This window comes from Rhamphochromis sp. 'chilingali' (genome assembly GCF_963969265.1).
Source record: "Rhamphochromis sp. 'chilingali' genome assembly, chromosome: 4".
Taxonomy (NCBI): domain Eukaryota; kingdom Metazoa; phylum Chordata; class Actinopteri; order Cichliformes; family Cichlidae; genus Rhamphochromis; species Rhamphochromis sp. 'chilingali'.
In genome coordinates, this window is record NC_137948.1 from 34,691,017 (window position 1) to 34,706,316 (window position 15,300).

A 15,300-nucleotide genomic window follows, 5' to 3' on the forward strand; every position below is an offset into this window, starting at 1 on the left:
GGTAGGGACAAATAAGTAAATACTTCAGCCTACTCCTTTTCAAACAAATAATGGAATGATATTTTGTAATGATTGTGAAGGCACATGTTTGAAATGTTTGAAATAAAAATGAACTGAACTGAACTGAACTGAATACAAGCATGCTGATCCACACAGGTGTGCACACAGGTGTGCACACAGGCGGACACACGGGTTTTCACAGACACAAACTACACCTTTCTTGGCTGCTACCTCAAAGCACATTGTGCGCTGTCGATCTTGCGTACCTTTCTCACCATCTCTTCTCCCCTCTATTTTTCTTTCTCCCCCTCTCTTTCTTTCATTCTTTCTCCCTGTCTTATCCCCCAGTCATGTCTGTCCCGTCTGTAACAACCGAAAATCAAATCAAATAAATACATATTTATAATTTAAAAAGAAAGAAAGAAAGAAAATATTTTTGGCAGACGATCACTTTTTGGAGTGAATATTTGTCGACATTATGACTCTTCCGACAGAGCAGTACAGCTGTATTCATAGAGTGTGTGTCTGTGTGCAGTCATGTCATGCCACCAAGCCGGGCATGTTGAATGTCCACCTGGTCCCGCACACACATGATGACGTTGGCTGGCTCAAGACTGTGGACCAGTACTTCTATGGAGGTCAGTGTGACACATACAGAAAAAACACTGTGAAGCTATTAGCCAACCTCCTGCTCTGTGTTTACTCTGTCAAATGTTTGCATATGTTTCTATTTACTCTAGTAGTTCTGCTGATGCAAGTTAATCTGCTCTATTGACTGGTACTAAATATCTTCCTGATTGCTGCTACAAGTGATTGTGGGTCTTGTGACCAGCAGCGTTATCCTCCTGCTTTAAAGCCCTATGATGTGTTTTAATGGTGGTTCATTCACATGATCTCTGGATTTGATTTGAATGTGAACTGGAGTGACAGCCATCACTCATGTTCGAACTACTGTCTGTTGTTGGGGCTGTGCGAAATGTGGAAATGTATCTTTTTTTTTTCTTTTTTTTTTGTGTCCTGTCTGGCACTGTAGCAATCAGAATTATTGTCTGAAGGCCAAGAAAAATGCCCAACAGATTTACTTTCCCAAGTGGGCCTTTTGCTATACTGGCCCACTTGATTGTCATAGTTTATTTGATCTTTATTAGTTATTTTTATTCTAAGATATTGTAATCAGGCCAGACTGGACTCGGGGATGGGAAAGAAAAACAAGAAGAAAAGTTCAGAAGAAAGTTAACAGAAGGAGAGGGAAAGAAAAAGGAGAAAAGAGATAGAGAGAAAAGACAATGAAAATCTGCTTCATCACCTTTTTTTTCTCTTTTTCTTTTCCTGGATCACCTGTTGAGAAAGAAAAAAGAAAACAAGCAGAAGAAGACTAGAACAATAGAATAAACAACATCACGATGATCTATGGGAATATAACAGTAAATACTAAATGTTAAACAATTTTTGTGCAGCACGTAAGATCGACAGCACACAGTGTGCTTTAAGGTAGGAGCCAAAAAGGGTGTAGTTTGTGTGTGTGAGCACTCGTGTGTACACCTGTGAGCATGAGCGCGCTTGTTTTTAAAAGGTTCCTTCATGTAATGATCTGCTAGAGGGTGTGGGGAGCCACAGCCCCCTCCTCCAGGGCATGAAGCAGGTATGGAGGAGATCAAGACTCCAGACATCCAGAGGCCCTCAGAGCACAAGAGACCAAGGAAGACCAACAGAGGGGCAGCTGTGCCACTGTCCCAGAAAGAGCTGAGGAGAGCCCCAGATGAGGGGTCACTCAGCAGCTGTGGAGCAGAAGCCAGGGGGGTTTGCAGTGACCTGCCCGTGAGCTCCGCCGGCAGCCAGCTGCGCCAGAGTGACCAAGCCCCAGGCCGAGAGGCCGAGGGCACCCCACCCCCGAAGTGGCCCGAGCCACTGTCGAAATGTACCAGAAGACGATATTAAAACACCTTCGTTTAATTTTATACTCTGTCGTGTATTTCACGCTGCCTCATAATGTACTGTTTACTGCAACAGTTTACTTCTTCATTGCTTTAGAGTTTTATGCTTTTAGTGCAATTGATTGTCGAGCTTGCATATTTTAATGTCACATGTTGTTTATAGTAAGTTGTAAGGCCAGGTGTTGTGCAGGTGACCGTCATCTGATATTGATTTCCAGTCTGGGTTAATATGTAAGCAGAACTCATCTGCAATGAGGGTGGTTTGTTTGGGCATATGCATGAATGCAGATGAGCACATATACTTTCTTGCTGTTAAGATACGTTAGTGTAAATAAATATTTTTCAAACTGTGACACACAGCAACTAAATTCTGACCACTTCTTGAAGCATTGACAAAATAACGTCTCTTTTGTCCTAAATCTGTGCACATTTGTGCGCGTAGATCGTAATGACATCCAGCACGCTGGTGTTCAGTACATCCTGGACTCAGTTGTGGATCAGTTGTGGAAGAATCCAGATAGGAGGTTCATCTATGTGGAGACGGCCTTTTTCTACCACTGGTGGAAGAGTCAGAGCTCCAGCATGCAGCAGACAGTCAAACAGCTGGTTAATGAAGGTAAATACCCATTCAGTACTATACAGCTGCGTTAAGTGTTTCAGTGCATCCTTACCAAAAGCTGCTCCTCCCGCAGGCCGTCTGGAATTTGTGAATGGTGGTTGGTGTATGAGCGACGAGGCTGCCACACACTACAGCGCCGTCATAGACCAGATGACCATTGGTCTGAGGTTCCTTAATGAGACTTTTGGAGCCTGTGGCCGTCCCCGCGTCGCCTGGCACATCGACCCCTTTGGCCACGCCCGGGAACACGCCTCCATGTTTGCACAGGTAGCATAGCTCTTTATGTTTATTCTTCGAGTTTTGCACGAGTCACGCTTCAGAATTGCTCAGCTCATTCACTGTCACACTTTCAAACGTTGGCCATGTTTAATATCAGCAGTATAGGGCAGAATAGAAGGATGAGCATAATTGGTCACCTTAAGGAAGGCCTGATTTCTAGTGAGACTTAAAATGGGAGAATTTATCAGTTAAAGAAGAGAGTTGAGGCTAATTAGAGTTAGAAGGTAGCACTCACGTCGAGAAAGACTCTCCGTTTTCTCATTACAAATTTTTGGCTGTATCGTCATTATCAGATTTGCTGCTCTGCAATGAATCAAATGGGCTTATTTCCAGAATGCTGCATTATTACATGAAGGCACAATTTAGTTCACTGGCTTTCCATTTGACTTTCCTTTAACCATTAACTGTCTGTCTTTTGCTGCAGATGGGATTCGATGGCTTCTTCTTTGGTCGTCTAGACTATCAAGACCGGGCTCGCAGGATGAGGAATAAGGAGCAGGAGCTTCTATGGAGAGCCTCCGACAGCCTCACTCCTCCAATGGCTGACCTCTTTACTGGTATGCAAAGTTTCTTTCTTCATCCCTTTATGTTAATGACTTCTGGACTCAGCAACAGGACGGTGTCACATTATTTTTTAACCGCTTGCCCCCGTTAACCAACAGGGATCCTTCCTAATGGCTACAACCCTCCTGAGGGCTTCTGCTGGGACCAGCTCTGCAGTGACCCACCTATCAGAGACGATCCTGATCTTGAAGACTATAATGTTGATGATGTGGTGGGACGCTTCCTCGTCATCGCCAACAGTCAGGTTGGACACAACTCCACACTGGCGCACAGAGACACTGATTTATCAGTCACGTGGTGTTCTTAACACCGCATGTTTAACTAACACTACGAAAAAAATGCTCATGTTAAATCAAAAGACATCAAACAACGCTTTCTGATTTAGAAAAAGAGGAAGCAGAAGGGATGCTGTGCTTTTTATCCCAGCCCATATACAGCTGTGACTAGCTAACATGACATGTAAAATTTCAGTAGGAACCTCTTGTTTCAAGTAATGTCAGCATATCTTCATGCAGGTCCCCATAATTTTTTTCTCAACCTGTCTGGTTTTATTTTATGAACCTGTCATGATCACAATAATAAAGACATCTACAGATAGTGTAATGCAATGTCCTCCTTTAATAATCCACATTCACCACTTTAGCCATCATATAAATGTGCTTTGAATAGTGTGAGGTGACGGAGCCGGTTGGGAGTTCGGTTTCAGGTTCGGTGGAGTTGCTGGAGGACTGGGATCGGGCGTCCAGCGCGGCCAGCGACTGCAGCATGCTCAGCAGGCTGTTGGAGGAGGGCAGCTGCAGGTATTTCTCCGGGACGTAGCCCACCTGTCCGCTACGGTTTCTGGCCTGGAAACACAGACAATGCACACAGACGATGACAACAGCCAAAAATGTTTCAACAGGAAAACTCCTAATGAGAAAAAATAAAATCAGATGTAAAGAGTAGGGCTGTAACAATATCACTGCATCGTCGCCAGAATTTAATAACAGCCACAAAGAGAATAATAGGAGAGCTTTTGTTCTCTCTTCCTGAATTAACGAGAAATCTAAAATCCTAAACAAGCCTCTGCTGAATTCATGAAGCTTGATTTCATGAACACCGGTGGCCTCCCCTTCCGCTGCTTACTTATTTTCATTCAGATTGAAAACACTCAGAGGTATTGGGATCTCTGTTGGGGCATGCTGTGGGGAATCACAGCACTAAAACAGATCTATATAAATGATATTGCTCACATTTTTATGTATGATTATATTCATTAAAATAAATACCCCATTAAAACACTATATCTGTATATGAAAAGATAATCACCTAAGTAAATACACATAAAATATTGGCTCAACACGTGGAGATGGTCTGTGCCTCCTGAGCCACTGCTCATAAAGGCTAACAGGGACAAAAACAAATACAGTAGCAGCGTTAAGTTCAAGCATTGAGTGCAAATGTACGGTTTTCTGTGTTTTTTTGTTTTGTTTTTTTTCATAGAAATGTTTTGTTTTGTTTTTGTTTGTTTTTTTGTTGTCCGGTTTGGATCTTTAGCAATCAGAATTGTTGTCTGAAGGCCAAGAAAGATGCCAAGTGGATTTACTTTACCAAGTGGATCATCATGGCCTTGCCATATTGGTCCATTTGATTGACCTTTATTATAATTATGTATTTATTTTATTTTTGTTTTTTAAAGACGGGACAGACATGACTGGGGGATAGGACAGGGAGAAAGAATGACACAATAAATAAACAATAAACAATAAACTAGCTAACAATAGATACTTTTTTAATTTCACCTGCTGAGAATGAAAAAAGAAAACAAGCAGAAGAAAACGAGAGCAATAGAATAAACAACATCACAATGATATATGGGAATATAACTGTAAATACTAAATATTAAACATTACTGTGCAGCACATAAGATCGACAGCGCACAGTGTGCTTTGAGGTAGGAGCCAAAAAGGGTGTAAAACACCAGTCAGTGTCACGCCGCCGGGTATATCAACTTCTCTTTTAAGCTGTGCTTTCTGCTTCATGCTCCGTGCCCACGCATGTAACAAGGGCTGCTACAAAGCCCTTTAAAACAGGAAGTAGCATGTGCTGCAGTGAGCTTGAATGGTGTCCCAATGCGCTGAGCAAGCACAGTGCAAGCATGCTAGCCAGGTGTGGTGCGTGATGATAAAGTGGTGACTAAAACTCTATAAAGGACATAACTAATATAACAGCAGGTCAGGGTTACTCTTACAATTTTCTCTGGTAAGAAGTCAAAATCCTTCATATAGAACTCTGAAGTTACCTGGAGAGATGAGATCCTGCTTCATAGTACAGGCCTCAGGGCAACATTTCAAAGTTAACGTGCAAAACAATCAATATATGTATTTGTATGTAACTGACAAAAAAAGGAGAGAAAAGTGTCCAAACACTTCTTGTGTCATTCCAGAGTTGAGGTCGCAGGTTATGGTGCCACCACTGGACTAGCTAATGAGAAAAGAAGGAAGATGATTTTTAACAAATTTGTTGTATTAAGAAAAAAGAAAACAAACCATCCAAACTGTTACTTTATTAGTAAAGAGATGTTGCAGATATTTGTACTGAAATTGTATTTTGCTTCATTTCTAATGTGTTCAAAGTAAAAACAAGCTTTTCCTGTGAGCTCAGACCATTTTATTTCTTTCTGCTGCATTTCTGCATAAAATACAAATCTGCATCATTTTTTAAAAAGTGCTTTAAGCTGAACTAATTGTCCCTTTTTTCTAGAACCTGGTGAATCACCCTCTCTTCACTGTGCAGAGACTGAGGTTGTCAGCTGTACAGAGCTCAATGATATTTTACAGAAATAATTCCCCGAGGTCCACCGAGTCAGGAGCTATCAGCACTGGTTCTGTGGACAAAGTCCTGGGAAAGATATATGTCGAGTGAGTTTGCATGATCCCTCAGCTCACAGCTGCATTTATTAAACATTCAAAATACAGAAAGATTTTATAAACCTGGGAAACTGTATTTCTGTCTTGCAGGGAGACTCTGGTGGAGGAGTGGTTCATAATGGCAGGATTTATGGGGTCTCTTCTTTTGTGGGAGATCTGGACTTTGTATGCAGAGCACCGGCTGCCTTCATGGACCTCTGTGATCCTGAGTATGCAGATTGGATCAGGAAAACTATCAACCCATAAAAAGCTGTGAGGTGTGGATAACTGTAAACAAGCTGAAATAAATAATCTTTTAGAGTTTAGCTTTGGTTTCTTTTATTCTGTTTGATATAAGCAGTAGAGGATTTCAGAATTTCTGTGTTATTTGCCAAAAGACGTTTTTTCAGCTGCACCCACACACAGTTTCTTTAGATAACTTCAACTGCAGAAAGTAAAAACTCAGCATTAAGTTTCAAATGCAGTTTTAAAGATAATGATAATATGGTGGCCCTGAAGAAAACACCCGTCAATAGAAAAAGCTGCAAAATCCTGCAAAATGTAACAGAAGTTGAATAAAACACAACGGAAATAGAAAAAAATAAATGCAACAAGGCTGAAAAACTGAACAAACAAACAAAAAACAAACACAAATTACAACAGAAATAATAACAACGATATAAAAAAAAATAAAGTAGAAAAAAAACGTTCTCATCCTAAAACTTGGTGACAAAGTGGAATATGGTAAGGAAACACTCATTTAAGTGCTGTCATTACTCAAAGGTTCCTGATAATCATGCATGAAGTGATTTCTGGAGGGGAATGAAACTTAACTGAACTGCTCCCTGTGACATTTTGACCTGTCAAACACAGGCGTAACTCCTGTTATTCATCGTTGTATTGCAGGTCTGCTGTGCACGACGTCTGTGAATCTGAGTAATTTGGTACAGATGAAGGAATAAGACTGCTCAGATGCTTTGGGTGTCACGTAATGATCCCTCAGGTTTGGGTGTCTTTGGTGCCCTTTGATTTCAATCTACCTGCACATTGAACAGAAATCCTGCCATGACAGAACACACTAATGCCTTTTCAAGGGAGAACCGATCCGAATCGGAGCTGTCAGCCCCAAGTTCTCTGCAGTCATCAAATCAAGCATAATCTGGTTTGAACAGGCTCCCTGCCTCACTGCAAAAGCCTTTTTACCAGCTGCTGTTTGACAAATTGCAAAGCCTCTGAAGAGGTTGGTTGTTGGTTTAAAATGGAGCACTGTAACAAAAAATAATTTCCCCCAGGGATCAATAAAGTATTCTGATTCTGATTCTGAGACTTTAGAAAGGGGGAAAAAGGATACGAAGAAAAAGCTGAACAAAAAGCTATCCATGCACTGTTTAACATTTCACTTGGAGCTTATTGACTGTATTCTATCTGTGGATTGCATTATAGCTTCTCTGAGAGCTTTGCTCCCTGAAGATTTTATGATCTGCGAACACTGAGTCTCTCTTGTGGCTGTAAACCAGTCTGCTCAGCATGGCACTGCATGGCAGAGTTTCTCTCCATTTTTTTGAATCACCTTTGCTCAGTTGTGCTCCTAACTGATCTCCTGAGTTTGGCTGTATTCCTGGACTTTGCCCTTTAGTTACTCTTCAGTCTCTTTGACACACAGGCTGCCAAATTTGAAATAACATTTTTAGTTTTGGAAAAAGAAGAGCGTGTCTAGCAAATTCTTGCACATCCTTGTTCTTAAATAGCACTTTTCTACTCAAGCACTCAAAGTACTTTATACACCTTATTCACCCATTCATACAAGCACTTTTCTGTACCTAAGTTCTTTCTATCTAACATTCATACTCTGATGGACACATGAAAGAGCAGTTTGGGGTTCAGTATCGTGTCCAAGGATACTTTGAGATACAGATCAGATCAGTCCCTAAGGACCCCAAAGCGCTTCACACTACATTCAGTCATTCACCCATTCACACACTGGTGATGGCAAGCTACATTGTAGCCACAGCTGCCCTGGGGCGCACTGACAGAGGCAAAAGTTGAGTTAAATCTGATTTATGTTCATTAATGCCCCTCACACTGTAACTTAAAGTAATAAATCGGTCACTGATTAATTACAGAAGTACGTCTGTGAGCATAAAGATTTAAGCCTTGGACCATCAGGATAAAATGTGGTTGGGAAACTTAACAAGCTTTGATAAAACTTCATCAGTAGCTCAAGCAAGACCTCAAAACCTTCGATCACCACGGGTGGTTAGCAGACTGTGGTTGTACCATGCAGCCTAACAACATGCAGTAAATTGCAGGTTAAAGCAGTCTGCTTACACATTGTTAAACGAGGGAAGGGAACTAATGTGGCTGTCACATTACCCTTTTGTCCCATTTCATCCCAGGACTTGATTCAATTGCTGCTCACTTTCTACAGTACTTAAAACTGATCAGTAGGACCTGAAACTGCAAACATTCAAACATTCAGGCCAACAATCAGTTGGTGAACATATTAATCTACTACAATTAGCAAAAATGAATAAATAAACAGAAGAAAGTTAGAGTGATATCAGAGTCATGCAAGTTTTTGACCAGCAGGTTAAACTCATGCAAATTAGCTTCATCCAGGCTCATGAAAACACTGTCCTGCTTATAAACAGCAGATCATTTGTGTCAGTGTCAGGATGGTTTATATTTGAGCTTTTAGTTCACACAGAACAATTTTTATTAATTGTTTTTAGCGATTACGAAAGTCTGTGAATCCCCAAATTGTTCAGTTGTTCTCTTTGCTCCCCATGAGGTCACTTTCACCATGTGACAAAAACAACACCCCACTCTACACACTCGGGCCACCAGCAACTTTCTAAATCCTCAATAAAAAGCTGACAGGTTGCAATGATGTTCCAAATAACCTATTAAGAAAACCACTAAATACACAGAAAATGTTATGAAACTTGGTTTATTTTATATCTCATAGTTTTAAATGATGCAATAAAAATATGTATAAAACATCACAAACTGTAATATTTTACAAATGCTTACGTCCTGCTGATGCAATGGAGACATCTTCCAGTGACAGTCTTCATCAGTGTGAGTGTGAGGAGGATCCTAAACCCACCGACACAGAAGTGCATGTTCACAACTCCCTCTGTGCAGGCGGGGTCAGGACCCTCCTCACCCAGGGTGAGGAGGGTTGGTGCTGTGGCCAGTCAGGTATGAAGTGCTGAGAGTGGATCTTTGGTCCTCTGTGCAGCTCTGTCCACTCTCAGCTGCCCTGCAAAGTAATAACACGAGAAAGACGTCATTTTAACACAAAACAGCATTTTCATTGTTGGTAGCTGCAGTATGTTGTTAAAAAGCAATTTTAAACCCAACGTATACACATGAAAAATATAAATAAAGCTAAACCTACAGTGCTGCTGACATAGGATGATGATTTATACCAACTATTGGAAGAATTTTGTCTTCAATACAGTTTGTTGTCAATGTGAGGTGATAACTTACATAGTTGGAACACAGCACCACTCTCCCGTTTTTCACTTGGTCATCCATCCTTCTCATCGGGTTGGTCGGGGTAAGGCTGTCTTCTGGGTGGGGTGTTTGCTCCATCTTGGATGTTGAGTGTCTGAAGTGTTGAATTCTTAGCCACAGGCTATATCTTATGTAAAAACAAGAGACTACAGTCAGTTCACTGCATCATTTTTAAACCTTTTCTACTTATTTGTGTTGAGATTAAGTACAGACTTACCTTTGTCCTGCATGGTGAATTAGGGCTTGGGAAAAACATATATTATTCAAGAAAAAAACAATACATTTCACATGTGCAAGTCAGATGTTCTTATATCTGTAAAAACACAAAGGCAAAGTTTAAAAACACATTCTAACATAAACTAATCAGAGTCACTGTCATCAAGGGAAAGGTTAAAAAGCCTCTCCCAGAAACATCTGACTCCAAAACTACCTGAGGATGTTGAAGGGGCATCAAACTGGTCACTCACCTTGCACCTCTTTGCACTTACCTCTTCGGTGCAGATGTCTTCTCTGCTTCTCTTTTCTGAGGAAGGAGCAGCAGAGGGAGCAGAAGAGGAAGGAGCAGCAGAGGGAGCAGCTGAGGAAGAAGCAGCAGAGGGAGCAGAAGAGGAAGGAGCAGCAGAGGGAGCAGAAGAGGAAGAAGCAGCAGAGGGAGCAGCAGAGAGAGCAGCAGAGAGAGCAGCTGAGGAAGAAGCAGCAGAGGGAGCAGCAGAGGGAGCAGCAGAGGGAGCAGCTGAGGGAGGAGCAGCTGGCGGATCACCAACTGGGGCAACAACTCGAGGGAAGAGTGGGGCATTGGCCTGGCCGAAAGGCGGCATGGCGATGGGGGCAGCACCTGGAGCAATAGGACGTTGCCAATCGTGCCAAAACGGCTCTGGAGGGTGCTCCCGGATGAGAGGGGAATCATCTCTCTCATCCATGGTGTCATACCCAGAGTCATCGCTAAGCCAATCCCCCCACTCTTCTGAGTCGTTCCAGTCAGATGAACTGTCAGTCTGTTCACTCACCTCTTCATCATCTACAGGTAAGTAGGGGCGGTACTCACCATACTCACCTTGCTGTTCACCGACATCTGCATCTGATGCTTCATGAGAAGAAGGTGAGGGTGAGAGAGGGATAAAATACTCACCATACTCACCTTCGCTGATACGCTGGGTATCAGTGTCCTGAGCTTCTGCAGGGCGTTCAACCACATAGTCAAGACGCCCTGTGAGGAAACAATTTTAAAATAACATTAGGAATGTAATATATATATACACACATATATATATACACACACACATATATATATATATATATATACATAAGCTATAATATATATATATATATATATATATATATATATATATATATATTTATTTATTTATTTATTTATTTATTTATTTATTTATTTTTTAAAATAAAAACACAACCTCCTTGGCAAGAGTAAGAATTGCACACACAAAGCTCTGCAGGTATGTCTGAAAATGATGGTCAAGTCAAAAACAAACAAACAAACAAACAAACAAACAAACAAACAAACAGAAACTCTTAACTCAGAATCCACATATTTAGAAATGTGCCGTGAGGACAGATACATCTAATCTGTGGTAAACATGCTATCCCTGTGTAAATATCCCCGTGTACAATATCTCTCTCTGCTATCTAATAAGGTTAAAAGCATTACCGTAACAGAAGATGGGTCTTAATGCCATTATTACTACTGTTTTCATATTCTTTTGATATTATTTTATTTGTATTTTTTTATCTTTGTGTTTTGCAGCAGAGAAAAAATATAGTTTATGTCAATAAAGCCTTTGATCCGGAGAAGAAAAGGATGTCAGGAGGGGACCTGGATCTGTGTGTTTACGCCTGCGTGTTCTGACCCGTGACATCTTGAAGATGCCGTTACCACAGAAACTGATTTTTGGGCATTTTACAAATTTTAGTCCATTAAGCTATTTTTAACCATTTCATTTTAAAGAAAAGTGTCAAATTTGAAGCCTTCAAGTCAAAGTAACACCTTTTTTTCATATTCATACATCAGTCGTTAATAATTTCTACACCTCTCCCGGAAAATTTAAAACATACAAACAATTTACGGGAAACAATCTTGAATACACATATTTGATCACGTTAAAACTTGATATTCACACTGGAACTTGTTAAATTATTACAGTAATTTACATTTAAAGAAATTTTCAAACGTACCTGCAGCGAAGTCCAGGTGACAGTCGGGGAGTCCGGGTCCACGGCGAGCCATCTTCAAACTTGAAAAACAAAAACAAGTACAAACGATCGACAGATGAAGTACTTGTTATGCGTTCAAGTTATATCCGCTTCCAGTAAAATGTTTTGCAAAACTTAGCTTTCCACAGGCTGAGGTTGGAGCAGGTCGAAACAAGTCCACGAGCAAGTGTAAACAGACGTTTGGAACCTTGTGAAGCATTTATATACCCTCGGCGGCCATGGTTACGGTTGTCAACGTGTACACGTGCACGTGATAGAACTATCCGGTTGTTCAGTCTGACCTCACTAGCCGTGTCTGGGTCTAAACTCCGCTGCAGGTCCATATATCAAACGATCACTATGGCATTACTGAGAGTTGAAAAACTGTCTAAAGTCTTTCATTTTTAATAAAATGATCAGCGTTCTGCTCTACCAGGTGTAACAATTGAGTTTAACATCCAGGCATCCATGAAAACGGAATTTATGACATTTAACAGAGTTAGAAGTTAGCAGGGCGTTAGCTCGCTAGCTTCTATCTAAATACAATATAGCATGTCCTGACTGCAGGGTTTTGGAAACAAATTCAAACGTACAGCTCTGCTATCACTTCCAGCATAAATGAAGACAGAAAACTAAACAGCAGTGACGTTTGTAGGGTTACTGAAGTTTGGCTAGCTGGTATATAATGATGTGCTACGTGACCGCTAGCGACACAGCTATGTTAGCATAATATAAACAAGCTAACTTTTTTCCACTCCATAAACGTTAATGTGAGTGTTCTCGGTGATCAGGAACAAATGTAATCGCATGGCAGGATGCTGAGATAATCCATCCACAATACGAGGTTAGTCATTCATATACTGCTGCATGGGCTGGGCTGTAGTTACATACTAAGGTTTTAAAAACTGAGCTTAAATAAATGATTAGCGGTAATAAAAGCCGAGGGAGGTCAACAGTGATCACTGACTGTTTTAGGAGCTTTTTGAGATCAAATAGAAGAAAATACATAACATTAAACATGTTAACAATACAAAAGCCATATTAAACGCAGACTACTTTAGACCCGGAAGTAGGATTCGTGCGTCACCACTGAACAGCTAAATTCGTAGGAATGTTTTAGCTTATTATTTGGATAACCACCGTCATTACAATAAATTAAATTTGTAGTCATTTAAAACTCACAGGCCTACAATCAGCTGGCCTATATAAAAAACAAAAACAAAATTTGAACACAGTGCTGAGCTGCATCTCAAATTAATCTTCCAGCTCTCAGCTGACATGTATCAGAGCCCGATTGATGGATCAGTTGATCAGGATCATTGGCCTGATATAGGTCTATCATAGTGACGTGGCTCTTAATCAGTAGGGTTATATATTTCCCGATATGATATATTTTTTTAAAGAACATAATGTGGATTGTTTTTATTTGTTAGCTGTATGGGCAGCATTTTTGTGTATGTGATCCCTTTTCTTAAATTACATTTGCTATATACACATATTTTGCTCTCTTAGTATTTTTAGAACCTGACTAATACTGAAAACTTTAGGGTGATACTGATAAAAAGGAGTTAAAAATTTAGATACTGATACATTGGTCGATACTCTTTTTATAAATAGTATACAGATTACAGAACTTAGAATGTATACAGAAATTCATGTTTTTTGCAATGATCGTTCAAAATTGGTTTACATTTGTAAATAAATACAGCAATATATCTGCAAGATTTGACCAAATTCACCACTCTTTTATACTATCCTAAACAATCAAAGATTAGCTCATGTCTAGTTGAATGATGTTTTAAAAATGTGTTTTCCTGTAGTGTTAATCACAGTGATGTTATGAAGTAATGTATGAACCTGACGTATGATAATATTTATCTCTACAGAGGAAACATCCATCGAAGATTGAGCAGTACAATATCACTGTGGCATCAACATCTCGTCAGCGAAAGACCACAGCCACACCAAACAAGCTCTCAGCAAATACACAAGCCAAGTTACCAGACCTGATGTTGAGAGCTGCAAACAAACATGTTCCACAAGCAACTGTTGACATGCTTGTCATCAATTTCATATGTGAGGGTCTACAGCCATTTGCAGTGGTAGAACAGCCATCTTTCAAAGAATTGGTTACCACATTACAACCTCAAGCCAAAGTCATCTCCAGACCCACTGTCCGTGCCAGAATCTGTGAAGCTGCTGATCACATGAAGATGACTTTGGTTTTTAAATTTGTGTTCAGGAATAATCACTGAAATGTAAATAACAAAATTGTGTTATCTACTTGCAATTACAGCCTTGACATACATCAAACAACATCTTGAAACGACAGAGCATGAGAGTGAGGATCAGCAAAGAGAGTCATCTGATGAAGATGAATTCTTCTCCAGACCAATCTCCAGAAGGCTCCAAAGTGCAGTTGAGCTTGATGGTTACCTTGCTTGTGCCACAGACACCATGGAGCTGCTGCACTCCTTCTCAGGTATCAAAAACCTCTCTCTTAAACTGAACACAGCTCTGCCTGCTTCTCTCTTGTTTGTTTATCACACATTTCGAGCCAGAAAGAGGAAACCAGCGGTGGTCGCTCTAAACAACAACAGCAGGTTAAAGCTTGATCAGCTGCTGTTAGAATTAATTTAATATTGCTTTCTAGTATCAGCTGATGTTGGCTGGAGCCACAGCTGTAACAGCTGCTGGTCATTGATATCGGTTTGGATATGTGGTGAGAGGGAAACGTGAAGATGAAACCAGCAGATGTCCTTACTGAATCATCAGAGCTGAACAGGTGATGGAGAAACAGGTTTACCTTTTAGGTGACATGGATGAGTTGAAGGGAAGTTATGAACTGTTTCTAAGAGACAAATAACATCAGGATCCTTTTCTACTGACAGCTGGTAACTGTGCAGGGACGGGTCTAGCAAAGTTTTGCAAGGGGACAGGTAACCATATACATGCACTGTTCATACAGGGAGTGCAGAATTATTAGGCAAGTTGTATTTTTGAGGAATAATTTTATTATTGAACAACAACCATGTTCTCAATGAACCCAAAAAACTCATTAATATCAAAGCTGAATGTTTTTGGAAGTAGTTTTTAGTTTTAGCTATTTTAGGGGGATATCTGTGTGTGCAGGTGACTATTACTGTGCATAATTATTAGGCAACTTAACAAAAAACAAATATATACCCATTTCAATTATTTATTTTTACCAGTGACACCAATATAACATTTCCACATTCACAAATATACATTTCTGACATTCAAAAACAAAAACAAATCAGCGACC

The 15,300-nt window shown here is 40.3% G+C and overlaps 1 protein-coding gene and 1 pseudogene across 2 annotated transcripts in view; both read left to right on the forward strand.

Moving 5' to 3' along the window:
- Positions 1-6,551, forward strand: part of LOC308395321 (kallikrein-8-like) — a 117,680-nt pseudogene extending 111,129 nt beyond the window's left edge. The window contains exons 4-6 of the transcript in view: positions 5,822-5,874; positions 6,139-6,296; positions 6,396-6,551. The product of the transcript in view is annotated as a kallikrein-8-like (transcript). The remainder of the gene's footprint in view (positions 1-5,821; positions 5,875-6,138; positions 6,297-6,395) is intronic.
- Positions 560-3,703, forward strand: LOC308395913 (lysosomal alpha-mannosidase-like; the record flags this gene model as incomplete). Its single annotated transcript, XM_080880964.1, has 5 exons — positions 560-638; positions 2,377-2,550; positions 2,627-2,820; positions 3,257-3,389; positions 3,495-3,703. The coding sequence occupies 5 exons, from the start codon at positions 560-562 to the stop codon at positions 3,701-3,703; spliced, it is 789 nt and encodes a 262-aa protein (XP_080737090.1).
- Positions 6,552-15,300: the final 8,749 nt, after the last annotated feature.